Source organism: Cynocephalus volans, chromosome X, assembly GCF_027409185.1.
Source record: "Cynocephalus volans isolate mCynVol1 chromosome X, mCynVol1.pri, whole genome shotgun sequence".
NCBI lineage: Eukaryota > Metazoa > Chordata > Mammalia > Dermoptera > Cynocephalidae > Cynocephalus > Cynocephalus volans.
The window spans coordinates 154,606,078-154,626,074 of record NC_084478.1 but is presented as its reverse complement, the minus strand read 5'-3'; the positions used below and the strand labels follow the sequence as shown (position 1 = coordinate 154,626,074).

Genomic DNA, 19,997 nt, shown 5'->3' with positions numbered 1-19,997 from the left:
AATGAAGGTAAAATGAAGATATTTACAAATAACTGTAAGCTGAGAAAATTTATTATGAGGCCTGCACTTTCAAAATTATTAGTGGAATGGAAATTCTTCAGGGTGATGAAAAAACTTGTAATAAATTGAAGCTTGGGTTTAAACAAAAAAACGAAGAGTGTCAGAATGGTAAATACATGTGTAAATATAACAAATTTTTAGTCAGTTTTAAATTTCTTTGAAAGATTGTTGACTGCTTAAAGCAGAGGCATAATAACAATGTTATATAGTGTTTACAACATATGTAGAAGTAAAATGCATCACAACAACATCACAAAGAATGGCAAGCAAATAGTAGTGTACTCTTCTGAGTTTTTAGTACTATATGTGAATTGTTATAATACCATACATTACTATGTACTATTATATTCATATAATGATACTATTATTATACTTATATAATAATAATAGTTATACATTTTTATATATACACCATATATATGTGTATATGTATGTGTGTGTGTATTTATATTTATACATACATATGTTCTAAGATAGGGTCCATCTCTTTCGCCATATGGGTACATAGCACAACAAAGGTTATAAATTCTTGATTATGAGGAGGAGCCTAAGGGATTCATTGGATGACTCGGTATATAAGCAGGTTTTAAGGTGTTTTAAAGTGAGTGACCAAATGACTGTTCTTTCAATCTCTTTACCTTTAAACTGTGTGACATCAGTGCTCCCTGACAAAGATAAGATGGGTTCCTCTGATGAATTTTGCAACCACAGCAACTGTAGCCACCATACCTATCCCTATTCTGAAGACATGTCACTTCCTGCTTCAGCCTCAAATCAGCCACAGTGGCAGAAGCCCATGAAATCCGAGGTGAATTTTAATGATGATCACAGCCCATTCTCTTCACTTGACCCAAAAGGTCATTGTAAATAGCCCAAAGACCCATTCAGGGAGATAGACATTATTTCCCAGAAGTAAATACAGCTCAGCTTGTACTTTGGAACAATTGATCCACTTTGCCACTTGCACAACCTACTAGCAAATGTTATGCAGTGGCTGAACATGATCATGGCAGAATCACCCGGCCTCATCACCATCTGCCTTTTAGGATATCTACTCTGTGCTGAATGTGCAGGTTTGTTTCCTTCTAAAAAATACATTGATGATGCTTCTCTTTTATATAAAGAAATGTCTGGTGCTGTCTTCTTCACTAATGGTTACATAATTTGATAGCAATATTTCAGATTCTACCAGACAGCACACGAGTTGGTAAGTATCAGCTCTCTGGTAGCTCGGTCTTCTTCATCTTCATTTGTAAAATGAAATAGATTTATGATGCTTATGATTAATTTTTATTTAATGGACACTGTTGAGCTTATGATTTGACAATGTATTTCCTCTTAGAAACCATTCATCTCCTTCATTAAAAAAAGATTAAAAGTGGGAAAATGTTTTAACAAGGAAACAACAGACTATGCAAAAAAATTAACTATGTTATTCTTGTTTTGGACTTACCACTTTGAAATCAAAATAGGAAACATTAGAACTGCAAACAAAAATCTGATTTTAAGATACATTATGTGTTTCAAAATTTTAAAGTATGTAATGAGACATGTCTCTAATTTTTTAAATTATATTACTTCAATTTAAAGTTTTAGTTAAAACATGAAGATTAATCTTTCATTAATAAGTTGTTATTTATCACCAAAGTTTTTAATAGATTATGAAGAAATTATTTTGTCTCTGATTCCAAGCATCTCAGAGTTGACATTTGGGAAAACTCAATACTCAGTTTAGTTTCCTAGGGGAGAAAAACAAGTCCGGGAATTGATGTAAACAGTAGGAACTTAGTTAATGCAACATATATCACTTTGGTTTTTCACAACTACAGTGACTTTATATACTCCCCAGAGGATGGCACACAGAGAAAGAAATTATCCCATTTGGACAAACAGCATGTTCTCACAGGAAACATTTATCACACTTACTTGTCAACCTACTAGAATCAAATCTAGTAGCTGACAGTGCCAGGATCAGGGGTGCCAACACTAAACAACCCCAGAAAGCAGACTGGCCCTGTGGGTCCCAGTCCAGACATGATGTCAGCTATGGAATCAGACTGAAATGCTGAAATAGTGATGCGAGAATGCAAAGGTTAAATCAAACGAGCAAAGTGGGTAAAGTCAAGGGATAAAGAAAATGTGCTGGAAAATTCACAAAGCAGGACGTAAATCCAGGTCATTAGACATATCTCACTGGTGTGACATCTGGGAGGACAAAGGATCCACACACTTTCTTAGAGATAAGTGGTGAGATGATGGAGGTTATAAGAGGGCTGCTGCCCCTCTGAAGACCTCCTATGTTGGAAAAAGGATAGATACAAAGAAAGAGGAACCAGGATTTCAGAGCTGGGGAAATAATGACTAGAGATAAACCTGAAGGGAGGTTAAATGTATGACCCGCATACAATACTGAGGAGAAAGGCAGTGATTCTGGAACCATTGTAGTCAGAAATAATAGGCCCTAGAGAAAAGAGCCAGGGGAATTTCCCTAAGGATGGATTGTACTCTCTTCTGCTGTTAAACTGTCAGTGGCTCCTAAAGGGAGTTTCTGTGAGTGATTTACTGAGAAGTTGCATTTTCATGGCTGCTGCCCTTAGGTATTTATTGCATCAATTTGGAATTTTGAAATCAAAACTGTTTTGTGAAGTCAATTTGGTTTTGCAAAGTGTGTGGATTAAAGCTGTCTTTCACTCATTCAGACATTCCTGAGTTATTACTATGGTGCCAGGTATTGTGGCAAGGTACTAAGGGCATGGAGATAAAGCAGATTCTCTCTTTGACCATGAGGTCAGGTGTGAGATTTCAATATTATGTGATAAAATGTGTACCAGGTGCTAAAGGAACATAGAGAAAGGTACACATTAAATGGGGAAACACTTGGCAGAGAGACAATATTGTGAGCTGGGTCTTAAAAGACGGGTAGGAGTTCACACTCCTTAAATGTCTGATTTAGAGCATTCTATGCAGAGAGAATTGCTCATGTGCAAAGATACAGATCCACAAGAATGTGAGGTATTTTAGGAGCTCTATATGATTTCAGTGTTGACTATGACAAGTGAAGCAAGACTAGGCAGAGCCAGTTGATCACATAATAAAGGCCTTAAACTAAGGAGATTGGACAATAGAAGGCAATGTAGAGATATCAAAAGTATAAATATAGGGAGCACTACTGATGGCTGATTTAAGACATTCAGTCTGGCAACACCCTATGAACTGATGTTGGGGTGGGGGGTAGACCAGTCTTAAGACTATTACAATCATCCAGGTGAAACACAAGGACCTGAACCTAGACAGTAGCTATACAGAGAACAGGAGATTTCAAATGATTTTAAGGAAGTAGAAAAGATGTGACTTAATAACCATTGGCTATTGAAGGGGAATAGGTTTAAGGGAAGTGTATCGAGTACGTTTTGGGCCTTTGGAGTTTGAAGTGACTACGGGACACACAGTATAGCACAGGCTCTGTAGTCTGACTGCCAGAGTCTAAATCCTGGCTCCTTTGCTTTAGTATATTACCTTGGGCAAATTACTCAACTTCTCTGAACCTCGGTCTTCCTCACTTACAAAAATGAAACAACAGTACCTATCTCATGGAACTCTTATGAAGAGGAAGTGAAATAATGGATGTGAAGTACTGAATGCAGTGTTCAGCAATCAGAGGCATTACATAAACATCAGCTCTCACTGGCCACGTTAGGAACTAGGGAACTGAAAAGATGATCTGGAATTTAGAAGATATATCTGCCTAGAGATAGGAATTTGGGACTCAGTGTTGTTTAAGACATAGTTACAACCACATGTATGGGAGCATCCAGAGAGTGAGCATAACTACCATGGCACCTAGTCCAGTGCCTGGAAGTGGTGGTTGAGTGCTCAGTAAATTTCATGGAAAGGGTCAGGGCTGCACTAGGGTGCAGCCAGCAAGTCCCATAGGGCAAATGCTGAGTGAAAGGTCCTTAAATGTTATGCCCTAGATGCATCATTTACCTCACACTAGTCCCAGCCCTGGCAAAGATGTATGGAGTAAAAAGGGAAAAGGCTGAGGCTGAAGCCTGGGAGAACCCTGAACATTTAAGGACCAGGCAGAGGAAGGGGAGTTAATCAATTCAAGTAGTGGATAGATAACAAGAGTTAGAGCAAAGAGAAGAACCAGAATAGAGTGATTTCATGGAAAGAGTTTCCTGTAAAGGGAGGGATCAACAATTAGAAAAGGTTTAAAGCAGTCTAGAAATACCTAAACTCAAAATTGTCCTTCAGGAGGCCATTGCAGATCATGACAATAGTCGTTTCATTATATGGAAGGGAGTAAGGAAGGAAAAGAGCAGTGATCCACTATGAATGGATGCAGACATGGATGCTATTTAGGAGTGCCCAGAGCCATGTAAATGAGTTGCTGAACAGAGAGGTGGGCCTGGTGGAGACTCAAGGGCAGTGATATGTGACAGCATCCATCTGCAGTCCTGTGATTTTCCCGCATGGTACCCCACTGCCTCAGAAGAGAAGAAAGAAGGCAGGTTGCTGCACTGATCTAGAAATTAGGCTTGCAGGGTAGGCACAGCATTGAAAAGGAAGGAAAAAAATTGATAAAGTTGGCAAGTGAAGAGTTGAAGAAAAAATGTCTAGACTAAATTCAGGAAAAAAGTGAGCCCAAAGAGGACTTGCAAAGAAAAGTGAGGATGTCAAGAGAATAGAATGCTCTGTAATGTGATCAGCTACAATTAAAATTAGGGGATAAAGTTTAGATAGTGACCACAGACTGAGCAGGAGCCCAGGTGACTGATGGCCCCACGTGCTGCCACCACCACAGCTGCCATACCACACCCAAGCCCTGAAGAGCAGTAGCTGAGGCAGTCCACTGCACATTCAACCACACTGATGCAAGAAGTGTCACCAACAGAGCCTACAAATAGAGGAGGAAGTTTTTCCCCTCATAGTTCACTCCAGAGTAATAGAAGAAACAGGTATCCTACCAGATGACCAAACATCAACAAAAAAATACTAGAACTACAAGATGATATGACACTAATGAAGGAATATGGTTATTCTCAAGTTCCAGACCCCATAGAGCAGGAAACCATTCAGATGTCTGAAAAGGAATTCCAAGCACAGATCATAAGAAAACTCAAAGAGACAAGAGAAGAATCAAATAGAGAACACAATGAAACAAGAAAAAATATCCAGGATATGAAGGAGAAAATTTAAAAGACATTAATACATTTAAAAAGAACATAGCAGAACTCCTAGAACTGAAGGATTCACTCAATGAAATTTTTAAAATAGCAGAAAACTTGAGCACCAGACTACAGCAAGCAGAAGAATTTTAGGCCTCAAAAATGGTCTTTTTGAAATAACCCAGGCATACAAAAAATAGGAAAAAAGAATTTTAAAAAATTAAGAAAATCTAAGAAAGCTAGCAGACAATCTCAAGTGCACAAACATCCAAATAATGGGGGAAGAGAAAAGAAAAGGCATAGAGAACGTATGCAAGGAAATAATAACAGAAAACTTCCCAGATATAGGGAGAGTTGCAGACCTACAGATCCAGGAAGTCCAAAGTTCCCCAAACAGACTCCATCCAAAAAGATCCTCTCCAAGACACATTATAGTCAAACTGACAAAACTCAAAGACAAAGAGAGAATTCTAAAAGCAGCAAGAGAAAAGCATCAAGTCACCTATAAGAGAGCCCCCACCAGACTAATAGCAGACAGACTTCTCAACTGAAACCTTACAGGCCACAAGAAAATGAGATGACATATTCAAATACTAAAAGAAAAAAATTGCCAGCCAAGAATCCTACACCCAGCAAGGTTACCCTTCAGAAATGAGGGAGAAATAGTGTATTTCACAGACAAACAAAAATTATGGGAATTCACTACCACATGACCAGCCCTGAAAGAAATTCTCAAAGGAATCCTGCATCTGGAATCTGAAAAACAATAATCGCTATCATAGATTTACAAGAAGAGCAAAGCTCACCATTAAAACAAAAATGCAAAAGAGAAAAAAAAAGAAGCTAAATCATGCCACCTCAAAAATCCAACCAACATTGAAGATGAAAAATAAAAGGGGAAGAAAGGAATAAATGATATTTAAAACATCTAAACAAAAAGCAATATAATGACAGGAGTAAAACATTATTTTGTCAGTAACAACCCTAAATGTAAATGGATTAATCTCCCCATTGAAAAGACACAGAGTGACTGATTGGATTAAAAATTTAGACCCAACTATATGCTGTCTTTGAGAGACCCACTTCCCCTATAAAGACACACACAGACTAAAAGGGAAGGGATGGAAAAAGATATACCATGCAAATGGAAACCAGAAACAAGCAAGGGGAGCTATTCTTATATCAGATAAAATAGATTTCAAACCAAAAACCTAAAAAAGAGACAAAGAAGGCCCTTATAAAATGATAAAGGGATCTATCCAGTTACTAGACATAACAATCATAAATATGTATGCACCCAACACTGGAGCACCCAGATATGTAAAGCAAGCACTCTTAGATATAAAAAAAGAGATAGACCCTAATATGATAATAGTGGGTGACCTGAATACCCCTCTGTCAGCTTTGGACAGATCTTCCAGGCAGCAAATCAAAAAAGAAACACAAGATTTAAACTACACCTAAGACCAATTGGACCTGGTAGACATAAAAAGAATATTTCATCCAACAACTAGAGAATACACATTCTTCTCATCAGCACACAGATTTTCTAGGATAGACCAAATGTGAGGTCACAAATCATCTCAGCAAACCAGTAAAAATTGAAATCATCTCAAATATCTTTTCAGACCACACTATATTAAAAGTGGAAATCAGTAACAAGCAAAACTCTGGAAACTTGTATAGTACACTTGTATAGTACTTGTATAGTACACAGAAACTAAACAACAGACTCCTGAATGACCTACGGGTCCAAGAAGAAATTAAACAGGAGATCAAAAAATTTCTTCAAACTAAAGAAAATAAAGATACATCATACCAAAACTGGTGGAATACTGCAAAAACATGTACTAAGAGGGAAGTTTATTGCAATAAACACTTACATCAAAAGAATGGAAAGACTTCAAATAAACGACCTAACACTATGCCTCAAACAACTAGAGAAACAACAACAATCCAATCCTAAAAGCAGTAGACAGAAAAATAATTAAGATCAGAGCAGAACTAAATAAAATAGAGACTCAAAAAAATAACACAAAAGATCAACGAAACAAAAAGCTGGCTTTTTGAGAAGATAAATAAAATAGACAAACCATTAGCTAGGTTAACAAAAAAAAGGAGAAGACCCAAATAACAAAAATCATAAATGAAAAAGGAGACATTACAACCAATACCACAGAAATATGAAGAATCACTAGAGATTATTATAAACAACTGTACACCAACAAATATGAAAACCTTGAGGAAATGGATAACTTTCTGGACACATGCAAACTACCTAGACTGAACCAAGAAGAAACAGAGAATCTGAACTGACCAATAACAAGCAGCAAGATTGAAGCAGTTATCAGCAATCTTCCAACAAAGAAAAACCAGGACTGGATGGCTTTACAGCTGAATTCTACCAGACCTTTAAAGAAGAACTAATACCCCTTCTCTTCAAACTTTCCCAAAAGAATTGAAACAGAAGCCATTCTCCCAAACTCATTCTATGAGGCCAGCATCACCCTGATACCAAAACCAGACAAAGATAAAACAAAAAAAGAACATTACAGGCCAATATCCTTGATGAACATAGATGCAAATATCCTCAACAAAATATTAGCAATCAGAATAGAGCAGCACACTAAAAAAATTATACACACTATGATCAAGTGGGATTCATCCCAGGGATGCAAGGATGGTTCAACATACAAAAGTCAATAAATGTGGTATGTCACATCATCAATCTAAATGACAAAAAATATATGATTATCTCAATAGATGCTGAAAAAGCATTTGACAAAATTCAACATTCCTTCATGAAAAAGACTCTCAACAAATTAGGTATAGAAGAAAAATATCTCAACAAAATAAAAGCCATTTATGACAAGCCCACTGCCAGTATCATTCTGAATGGGAAAAAATGAGGGCCTTTCACTTAGGAACAGGAACAAGACAAGGATGCCCACTCTCACCACTTCTATTTAACATAGTACTGGAGGTACTAGCCAAAGCAATCAGGCAAGAGAAAGAAATAAAGGGCATCCAGATTGGAAAAGATGAAGCCAAACGGTCTCTATTTGCAGATGACATGATAGTATATAGAAAAAAACCCCTAAAGATTCTATCAAAAAACTCCTGGAGTTGGTTAATAACTTCAGTAATGTTGCAGGATACAGAATAAATGCCCCCAAATCAGTTGCATTTATATACTCAAATAATGAACTAACAGAAAAAGAAATAAAGAAAGTAATCCCATTTACAATTTTCATGAAAAAATAAAATACCTAGGGATCAATTTGACCAAGGAGGTGAAGACCTCTACAATGAGAACTACAAACCACTTTTTAAAGAAATTAAAGAAGACACAAAAAGATGGAAAGATATTCGATGCTCTTGGATTTGAAGACTTAACATTGTGAAAATGTCTATACTACCCAAAGTGATCTACAAATTAAATGCAATCCCCATCAAAATACCAATGACATTTCTCACAAAAATGGAAAAAAAAAAACAATCTTACCTTTCATATGGAACAACAAAAGACCCCGAATAGCCAAAGCAATCCTGAGCAAAAAAAAAATAAAGCCAGAGGCATAACACTATGTGATTTCAAATCATGCTACAAAGCTATTATAACCAAAACAGCATGGTACTGGTATAAAAATAGACATTCAGAACAGTGGAGTAGAATTGAGAACCCAGAAATCACCCCTCAGGCTTATAGCCATCTGATATTGGACAAAGGCAACAAAAATCTCCAATGGGGAAAGGACTGCCTCTTCAACAAGTGGTGCATGGAAAACTGGATATACAAATGCAGAAGAATGAAACTAGAAACTATACACTTACTCAGCTCAAAATGGATTAAAGACTTAAGTATAAGACATGAAACTGTAAAATTACAAAGGGAGAATATAGGTGAAACACTTCAGCAACTAGGTCTGGGCACAGACTTTATGAGCATGAGCCCAAAAGCAAAAGCAGCAAAAGAAAAAATAAACAAATGAGACTATGTCAAACTAAAAAGCTACTGAACAGCAAAGAAAACAATCAACAGGGTGAAATGACAACCTACAGAGTGGAAGAAAATTTTTGCTAACTATGTATCTGACAACGTATTAATACCCATAATATACAAGGAACTCAAACAATTATACAGTAAAAATCCAAATAACCCAATTAAAAAATGGGCAAAGGAGCTGAATGGACATTTTTCAAAGGAAGACATACAAAAGGCCAACAGGTACAGGAAAAAATGCTCACCATCCCTAGTCATCAGGAAAATGCAAATTAAAACTACATTGAGATTCCACCTCACCCTAGTTAGACTGGCTAATAATCAGAAAGACGGTGAATAAATGCTGGTGAGGGTGTAGAGAGATGGTAATATTCCTACACTGTTGGTGGGACTGTAAATTAGTACAACCACGATGGAAAACAGTATGGAGATTTCTCACACAACTACAGATAGATCTTCTACATGATCCAGCAATCCCACTTCTGGGTATATACCCAGAGTAATGGAAATCCCCATGTTGAAGGGCTACCTGCACTCCCATGTTCATTGCAGCTCTATTTACAATAGCCAAGACATGGAACCAACCTAAATGTCCATCGATGGATGATTGGATAAGGAAACTGTGGTATATACACACCATGGAATACTACTCTGCCATAAAAAAGAATGAAATACTCCCATTTGCAACAACACAGATAAGCCTAGAGAAACTTATGTTGAGTGAAATAAGCAAAGCACAGAGGGATAAATACCACATGTACTCACTCATATGTGGGAGCTAAGAGAGAAAGAAAGAAGGAAAGAAAGACCACATCGGGGCATTGGACTTGCAGAGGGAGAGAACATTCTTTGGGCTACAAAGTGGAGTGGGGGCAGGGAAAAGTGGAGGGGGAGGGAGGTTGGGGATAATTAGGTGGGGGACATAGGGTGCAAATGCAATTTGTGTTAATGGGTATGCTGCCTGTATGAATCTGGCCCTTACCTCATGGTCATGAGGGGTAACAATCAGCTTTGTATCTCATGAATATTCATAACCAATAAAAAAAAGTATGCAACATCATCAAGTAGTATTCATCCCAGGGATGCAAGGTTGGTTCAACATGCACAAGTTAATAAATGTGATACACTACATCAACAAAACCAAGGACAAAAATCATGTGATTTTCCCAACAGATGCAGAAAAAACATTTGACAAAATTCAACATCCCTTTATGATAAATACTCTCAGCAAATTATGCATAGAAGGAAATTGTCTCAACACAACAAAAGCAATTTATGATAAACCAATTGCCAGTACCATCCTGAATGGGGAAAACCTGAGCTTTTCCCTTAGGCACAGGAACAAGAAAAGGATGCCCACTCTCACCACTCCTATTTAACATAGTATTACAAGTACTTGCCAGAGCAATCAGGCAAGAGAAAGAAATAAAGGGCATCCAGATTAGAAAGGATGAAGTCAAACTGTCCCTGTTTGCAGATGACATGATCTTATGTATAGAAAAACCTAAAAACTCTACGAAAAAACTCTTAGAGCTCGTTAACAATTTCAATAATGTTGCAGGATACAAAATCAACATCCAAAAATCAGTAGTGTTTTCATAATCCAGTAACAAACTAGCATAAAAATAAATCAAGAAAGCAAGCCCATTTACGGTAGACATGCAAAAAAAAAACAAACCAAAAAACTAGAAATCCATTTAACCTAGGAAGTTAAACACCTCTACAATGAAAACCACAAAACACTAATGAAAGAAATTAAAGAGGACACCAAAAGTTGGAAAAACATTCTATGCTCTTGGATGGGAAGAATTAACATCATGAAAATGTCCATTCTACCCAAAACAATCTACAGATTCAATGCAATCCCCACCAAAATACCAATTACATTCTTCACAGAAATATAAAAAGCAATCCTAACATTCCTATGGAACAACAAAAGACCCTGAATAGCCAAAGCAATCTTTAGCAAAAAAAAATAATAATAATTTGGTGGCACAACATTGCATGACTTCAAATTAAATTATATGACAAAGTTATTATAACCAAAATGGCATGCTACTGGCATAAAAACAGACACTTGGATCAATGCAACAGAATAGAAAACCCATGAATCAGTCCACGTACTTACAGCCAACTGATCTATGACAAAGGCACCAAGAACATACATTGGGGAAAAGACTGCCTCCTCAATAAATGGTGCTGGGAAAACTGAGCATCCATATGCAGAAGAATGAAACTAGACCAGTACCTCTCACCACATACCAAAATCAACTCGAATGTATTAAAGACTTAAACGTAAGACCTGAAATCATAAACTAGCTAAAGGAAAAAGTATGGGAAACACTCTAGGAAGTAGGACTAGGTAAAGACTTTATGAATAAAACCCCAAAAGCACAAGCAACAGAAGAAAATATTTGCAATCTATACATCAGATAAAGGATTACTATCCAGAATATATAATAAACTCAAACAACTATACAGTATAAAAAGAAGCAATCCAATTAAATGGGCAAAGGAGCTGAATAGACATTTTTGTTGTTTTTTCTTTAGTTGTCACCTGAATGTATTAGATGAACTGTTAAAATGATGATGAAACAATCTAATTTGTATAGATGACTTTTTTAATTTTATTTTTTAATTTTAATTTGTCAATATAGAATGTAGTTGATTTTCGTGTCCCTTTACCAATTCTTCCTTTTCCCCCTTCCTTCTCCCCCCCTTCCCCCATCAGCATCATATCTGCTCACTTGCTGAATAGACATTTTTCAAAGGAAGACATAGAAATGGCCAACAGACACATAAAAAAAAATGCTCAGCATCACTGTCATCAGAGAAATGCAAGTCAAGACCACACTGAGATATCATCTCACTCCAGTTAGACTGGCCATTATTAAAGAGACCAAGAATAACAAATGCTGGTGATGATGCAGGGAAAAAGGAACTCTTCTACACTCTTGGTGGAACTGCAAATTAGCACAGCTGCTATGGAAAACAGTATGGGGTTTCCTCAAACAACTAGAGATAGAACTGCCATATGATCCAGCAATCCCACTGCTGGGGATATCCCCAAAAGAATGGAAATCATCATGTCAAAGAGATACCTGCACTCCCATATTCATTACAGGTCTATTTAAAATAGCCAAAATATGGAACCAACCTAAGTGTCAATCAGTGGATGACTGGATAACGAAACAGTGGTATATATACACAATGGAATACTACTCTGCTATAAAAAAGAATGGAATTCTGCCATTTGCAGCAACATGGATGAGTCTGGAGAAAATTATCTGAAGTCAAATAAGTCAGACAAGGAAAGAGAAATACCACATGTTCTCACTCATAACTGGGCGCTAAGAAAGAAGGAAAGAGAAAAAGAGAGCAGGAGGGAGGGAGGGAGAGAAGAAAGGAAGGAAGGAAGGAAGGAAGGAAGGAAGGAAGGAAGGAAGGAAGGAAGGAAGGAAGGAAGGAAGGAAGGAAGGAAGGAAAAGAAAGAAAAAGAAAGAAGAAAGAGACCACAGCAATAGTTGAACTTTCAGGAGAGAACAAACCTAAGTATACTAGAGATGGAGGGGAGGGAGGGAGAGGGTTTGGGGAATGATTCGTCGAGTAAAGGGCATAAAGAAAAATCACAATTTATAATAATGAATATGCCAATAATAAAAAAGAAAAAGAAAAATTTTAATTTTTATAAAGTTTAGTTTCTTTTCTTTTCTTTTTTTTTTTTGTAGTTAATGAGGAAGTAGTCCCATATGCCCTGGAAAGTTCATCCTATAAGCACTTGGTTCTGTTGAGATGGTATCAAATATATTGCTATTCTCTAGAAGAAAGAAGCAACTCCAGGCAACTTCTTGAATTCCTGTTATTAATTATATTTTGTATACACATAGACACGTATATGTATATACATAAATACACATGCACCTTTATGTGTGTATATATATGATATTTAGAGAGAGACAGACAGACAGACACAGAAAGACAGAGAAGGGAGGGAAGGAGGCAGAGAATTCAGATAGAGACCTCGGTCCTCCGGAGTTCAGGAGTGTCCCTACAGACTAGGCAGTCATAGCTAAAATAAACCACATCTCAAATTCCAGATAAATGCTTGCATCACTGGAATTCCTATAACACATGTCCACTGAAGGTGTTGTGGGTTTGAACATTAAAAAAATTAATGCAGTGGTTTTCCTTTACCATCTAGTGAGAGACACTAGTCTCACATTTACAGCTGGACCAAAATGAGGCTTTCTGTTCTTCAGGAGACATTTGTTGCAAAGTCATTGGGCAACTGCATCCTGAAAACACAGCTCAGCCAGGGGGATGGATCACCTTGCAAGGATCTGCAATGAGCTATTTTCAAGTGATGACAAAGTGTGAAGTTAACTGCTTATTTGAGAACTTTCTTTTTCATCCAAAGTAAATTCAAATGAGATTGAAAATCTGACCTTTTATTACTGGAGCTCTCCTGACTAAAAGTAAAATTGAATTTTAATTCCTAAATCTCCATGTGTATACAGTACTGTGGAAACATCACAGATTTTGGCTCTGTGCCCCAAAGAGAAATTGGCTTTGGAATTACTTGGTTTAAAAACAAAGCCTTTCTTAAGAGATGTATTTAATTTTCATGATGTTTTCTTTTTTCCAAAGCGAATGTGTAGTTCTTTTATATTTCAGTTTTTCTTGATCGTGAAAATGCCACCAAAATTCTGAATCGGCCAAAGAGGTATAATTCAGGTAAACTGGAAGAGTTTGTTCAAGGGAACCTTGAGAGGGAATGTATAGAAGAAAAGTGCAGTTTTGAAGAAGCACGAGAAGTTTTTGAAAACACTGAAAAAACCGTGAGTATTTCTACATGATATTCTTCAAATGCAGAGCAAAAAATTGAAAACTCCAAAAGAAAAGAAATTTCTCTTTGGAATTTTGAACTATCCGTACACATATGTGTATTATAAATGCTATAAAAGAAAAGGAATTAACAGCAAAACACTTTATATGGTGCCATTAACTTGTCTTTTTTTTTTTTTTTTTATAGACTGAATTTTGGAAGCAGTATGTTGGTAAGCAATTCATTTTATCCTCTAGCTGGTATATAAAAATTTGAGAATGACATATTTTCTCTCTGTATAAATAGGTAAAATATTAAACTCTGTTAAAAAGACTCAGAAGAATCGGTTTGACTCTTTAACGCATGACTGAATGGGGCTATACTACAAGTTTATGCCGGTGTAGGAGAGATACCAGCTGGCACATAAAGTTACCCCTCCCTAGGGCTTCACAAAGAACATCATTCCACCCCAGGAGGCTGGAAGGAAGAAACTGAATTGATTGTTATCTTGGGTCCTAATGAGAATTTGCAGTCTTCAGTAGAGAACCAGAGAATGCTGATTGACTTAAATGCTTAAATGTTTATTGCTTAAAAGTCTTCCTCGTTCTGATGGCCTACAAGGCCTTCCACGGTCTTCCTTCCCTTTGCCCTTCTAACCTCCTCTACTGCTTTCCTCCTTACACGCAGGTCTCCAGCGATCCTGTCCTCCGTGCTGCTCCCTGCACATTCGAGGAATGCCCCTGCTTTAGAGGCTTTATCGGGCCATTTCTTTTACCTGGCTGTTCCCAGCTTCCCTTAGCCTTGCTCTTTCACTTCCTTCAGGTCTTTGCCCAAATGTCACCATCTCAATGAGGCCGACCTTGATTATCTATTAATACTTCAACCTGCCCCCATCCTGTAGCCTCACCACTCTAGACACCCATATCCTGCTCCATGTTTTCCAATAGCACTTTGCACCATCGAACATATATCATTTTCTTACTTACACTATGGATCATTTATTTGTCCCATCCCACTAGAATGCAAGCTTCCTGTTGGCAGGGATATTCGATTGTTTTGTTTATTGATATATTCGCAACACCTAGAACAAATTTGTCTGTAACAAATAGACTCAGTAAATATTTGTCCAATGAATTGACCGAAAGGAGAAAAAGTCTAAATTTAATGACAACTAATTTTAAAACTAATTCAAAATCCAGCAGTAGGATTTTTTTTTCCTGAGAAAAATAAAGTTTTTATTCTAATAACAATTATTTTTATATTAGTTTTATATTTGTTCATTACAGTTGTGAAGGATTTTTCTCAACAACCAGGTAATGTTAGCATCATACCTAACTCTGAATCTTTAATTTAATTAATTAATTGATTTATTTATTTTTATTATGAACATCCATGAGATACAAAGCTACTTGTCACCCCTCATGCCCATGATGTGAGGGCCAGATTCATATTGGGGGCATACCCATTACCAGAAATTGCTTTTGTACCCCATGTCCCCACTCAATTATCCCCCAATCTCCCTCCCCCTCCCCCTCTCCCCCCCACTCTGCTTCTTAGCCCTGGGAATGTTCCCTCCCTCTGTAAGACCACTGCCCTACTGTGGTCTTTGTTTCCTTCCTTCCTCCAGCAGTAGGATTTTGAGGGAGGGTAAGTTTCACAGGTTGACTTACCACAGGCCATTTGCATGGATAGAAACAATTAACCTGGACACCAAATTCACTGAGTTCCATCAATATGAGATCCAATTCTACTTTTTACAGTTCCTGTTCTGGAGACACTACAGGACATTCACCTGCCCTCGTAACTCATAATTCCTCCACTTTTATTTTAAGTCGTGAGAGGAAAAAGAGGTTCACTCTGTTATATTGCTTTATCTACCTTTCCTTGTTCTTAGTGATAAATGCTACCATTTCTACTGAGATAGCCCCCTAAAGTTACTTCAAACAAGTCTTCTTATACTCTATTCCCACGGAATTTAAAACTTTGAAACTTATAGTTTATTTCTTAAAGGAAATTGATGTCTACTTTAAAAAAAAAAATTCTGGCTCTATTTAAACCCCATGATCCCCTCATTGCTCACCCCCACACACCCCGCCCCCACCCCCAGGAACATATTTTGAAGTTGGACCCCTGCCTTCTAGGTCACATAGGTGCATTGTTTGTCATACTTCAGGTATAGATACCTGGGAAACTTAAAGGACATGATTCAGTCACTACTGCTTTGTCAACCAGAAAATAAAACAACAAAAACAAAAGCAAGAACAAAAAACAAACAAACTCCTTGCGTTTTTTCACTTGCAATGAAGATTCCTAACCAACCAACCAAGGACCCAGGCTCCTCACTGCTGTACCATTCTGTGCCATCATCTCACCCCATTAAGAGCCTGGTTGAAGAATGATCCCTAGACTACAATAACTAGCATCTGTCAAGCAGTATACAGTTTACGGAATGACTGTCACATTTAACCCTCACACCATTCTTGTGAGTAAGGCATTATTAACTCCATTTGGAAGAAGAGGAAACTGAGACTTAGGGAGGTTAAGGGACTTGCCAAAGGATACCCAGGTTGGGAGTCATGAATCCTAGAAGAGAACCCAAGTTCTCTACTGCCCAACCCCTTGCTTTCACTGTTACACCTCATGGCCTCCAAATCTAAATGCAGTTATTCATTAAACAGGAAACTAGTAGTCTTAAGCAGGAATTTCTCACTTGGCAAAGTCTTGTCTCTTGTTGTCTTTGACCCCTACTGTCTATGGCTTTGCCTCAGCACAAAGTACACCCAGACAAGAACCCAAAGGAGGACTAAATGCAAGATAAAATGACACTAATTTTAAAGATGTGTTTCAGCAAATGAGTTCCTCTGTAGCTGGCGGGAAGCCCAGACCCTTTCAGTGAAACATCCTAAATAATTCACATTTGTTGGTCTATAACATAAAGTGCAAATGTAGCTTGTTTTTTAGACCAGTTCTGCACATCAATAATAATAAACTAGAGATAAAGTATTTTGTTTTCATAGAATTGGAACAAATTGAAGTATCTGTGCAAAGGCACATTGGATCAAGGGGCAGAGGGGACAAGGTCGAATTTTTACAGCAAGCAGATTTTCCAGAGAGGGACTATTTCTGAGAAAGGAATATTAGTCCCTTATTCAATGGAACCTGGATACACGCTTCTGACAGAGAGGAAAGAGAACGGGCAGGAATCTACACACTAGATGCAAGCGAATTTTGCCATAAAGCATGGTCTATCATGAGAAACTTGTCTTTGACTTCCCCCTTTTCTCTCATTCTTTGATTCTTAGTGTCGTCTTCATCTCTTACTCTTTTCTTTCTCATCTATTGAGTCCTACTGATCTAGCTCTCATTTTTTCTTCAGAGATATTTTTCTTAGCTTGAAGTGCTTGCCAGTCTCCCTTGTAGTTCTATCCATCCCTCTCTCCTGAAGCTTCCTTAGAAGTCCAGAATGAAGAAGAGTGCTAAGAAACCAGGCTTAAAGTTTTCTTTCTCATCCTGACCCTTCCCTTCCCCTCTCGCTTATTCCTTCCTTCTGTTTTTATACCAGGAGTGTCTTCAAAGGCTTTCAAGAACTCTGCAGATGTAGAAACTTCAGGAAAGGTAGAATGGAAACATAGCCAATCTATACATAAACAAAGCACATTGCAGAATCTTTTAAATTTCTTTACGATCTATCGAATGTTATTTCTCACTTTACCTCGACCATTTGGAACCTAACTCATCGACAGAAGAATATCTTTAGCAGTAACAGATGCTTCTGGCATCTTTTCTATTGTCTTGAACCATTACTGCACACAATACTTAAAAGTTAAATGACAGTACAAGGAAGTAGATGCATTTGCTTCATGCCTAGGCTGCCAGTTCCTTGAGCAGAAGCACCACATATTATCTAGCTCAGCTTGCTCTGCAAAACCTGTAGTAGAGCAGGCCTTGCATGACACATAGATTATATTTCTTGAAGTAATTTGATTTGATTTGGAATTAACTTTGCCATCATTCTTAAGGAAGGAGTGAAAATCCTTCTCACTCTATGCTAATACAGTACATTTCTAAACAAAGAGGTTCTTTTCCCTCTCCCCTTGAGCTGCATAAATTATGTACATGCCTTCCTCAGGGCAATCTCCTAGGACAGTGTTAGCCTAAGAACTTTTGCTTGGGTGGCTTTCAGAAACTCAGCAGGACAGGAACATCATATACCTATAAGCAGGTGGCTTCCAGGTCAGTAGTTCTGCTCCGACCCTAAAATCTGACTCCCATCCACAAGAGTCTACACAGGGGAGGACTGGGCATTGAAAGCGGGTTATCTGCTAATTCAGTTTCTTAACCTATCTCAAAGATGGAGATCAGTGTGAGTCCAATCCATGTTTAAATGGCGGCAGTTGTAAGGATGACATTAATTCCTATGAATGCTGGTGTCGATATGGATTTGAAGGAAAGAACTGTGAATTAGGTAAGTATTTTTTGATTACTCATGGCTCAAAGTTTCCCTTTGAAACCAGATGAAACTGAAAAATGCAATATTTATGTAGCATAATTTCCTCTTAAAAACATATACTTTCAAAGCTTATAAATATTCATCTGTTGTCACAGTTTTCAGGACATGAGTTCAAGAAACTATATTAAGAGCAATAACAATATTTGGTAGCTAATGTTAAGTGGTAATGATGTTCTATTTACTTAACTTATTAATCCTTAATACAACCATATGTGCTCGGTACCATTACAGCCCCCATTCTTTGCAGATAGGAAAACTGCAGCTTCAAAAGCTCAAAATTACAGAAGCATAAAAGGTTTAGCCAGGACTCGAACTTCAGTTTGACCAAAATACATGCTTCTAACTACTATACTCAAAATAAAGAGAAAATTGAACCCATAAAATTGTTTGAACTCATGACTAAATTGCTATCAACATAGACAAGGGAAGTCAATTAAGTATAGAACAGGCCAATTATCCCATATAATAGGAACTTCTCCATGCATGCAAACCATTTCACATGCTAAATTTGTTGACAAAAATTAGAGCTCATTCCTGAATTTGACTATATTGATTACATCAAAAGAGTTACATGGCAAAGCTAGGATCATTGTAAACCTTTTCTTCTCATAGCCTGGAATATATTTTTGCTGACGTATTGGTAACTGGATCAGTAAATCCCGAAGTCCTTTACCTACTTGTTTATTACTTCTGGATACAATACTACTGGTAACGTGATTGTGAAAAGCACACAGTGCTAATGAGGGATTCTCTTTCTACTCCGAAACTCCAGAAAAACAAAAATTCAATCCCAAGGAAAGAATTTAACACCACAGCCTACATGACTAAGGACAAAGAGTAGAAAATTATCAGGACTCTATGACAGCATTATAGCAATCTGCCTGACAGACAAAAAAGGCCTAAAATGAAATAAAATGTAGTAGCTGCACTTGTCCTATTGAGAAAGGGGGAAAAAAGTCACCTGTAATGTTGTTCAGAAATCCTTTCAGTACTAAAGAGAAATTCATTGATCATCTTCCTTTGAGATCTGAGAGATCTTAGAAGCTGAGAAAAGGAAAAGGTTACAGGGCAAAAAACATTTTAAAAGAAAGAAAAAAAATGAATGCAGGTGGATGAGCTAGTACACTTGGCTTGGACTGCCATTTCCTTAGGTTTCCCAGTGTGGGGACAAGCCAATCCCTGGGTTACCTTTCCTGCAGGTGTGTTAATTGGTTCAACATCTCTGAAGTGCTACTTTCATCCAAAAGATTGTAATTTCAAATTCAGATTTACCTAGATAATTTGATTCTGCTATTATGAAAATCTACAGAAATCTTTGGAGTAGCTACTCATTGTTGGCTTAAATAATATAACTGTTGGAACCGAGGGGATAAATAACTCCATGAGTCTCAGTTATGACTGAAGAGCACAATGTAGTGAACAGTAATT

The 19,997-nt window shown here is 37.3% G+C and overlaps 1 protein-coding gene across 2 annotated transcripts in view; it reads left to right on the top strand.

Annotated features, from left to right (window-relative positions):
• Positions 1–1,045: 1,045 nt before the first annotated feature.
• F9 (coagulation factor IX) overlaps positions 1,046–19,997 on the top strand; it is a 37,816-nt gene continuing 18,864 nt past the window's right edge. The window contains exons 1-4 of one of the 2 annotated variants that reach the window (XM_063083517.1): positions 1,046–1,133; positions 13,909–14,072; positions 14,267–14,291; positions 18,411–18,524. In XM_063083517.1, coding sequence (XP_062939587.1) covers positions 1,046–1,133; positions 13,909–14,072; positions 14,267–14,291; positions 18,411–18,524 — 391 coding nt within the window. The remainder of the gene's footprint in view (positions 1,134–13,908; positions 14,073–14,266; positions 14,292–18,410; positions 18,525–19,997) is intronic. The other variant, XM_063083518.1, reaches the window with a different exon arrangement.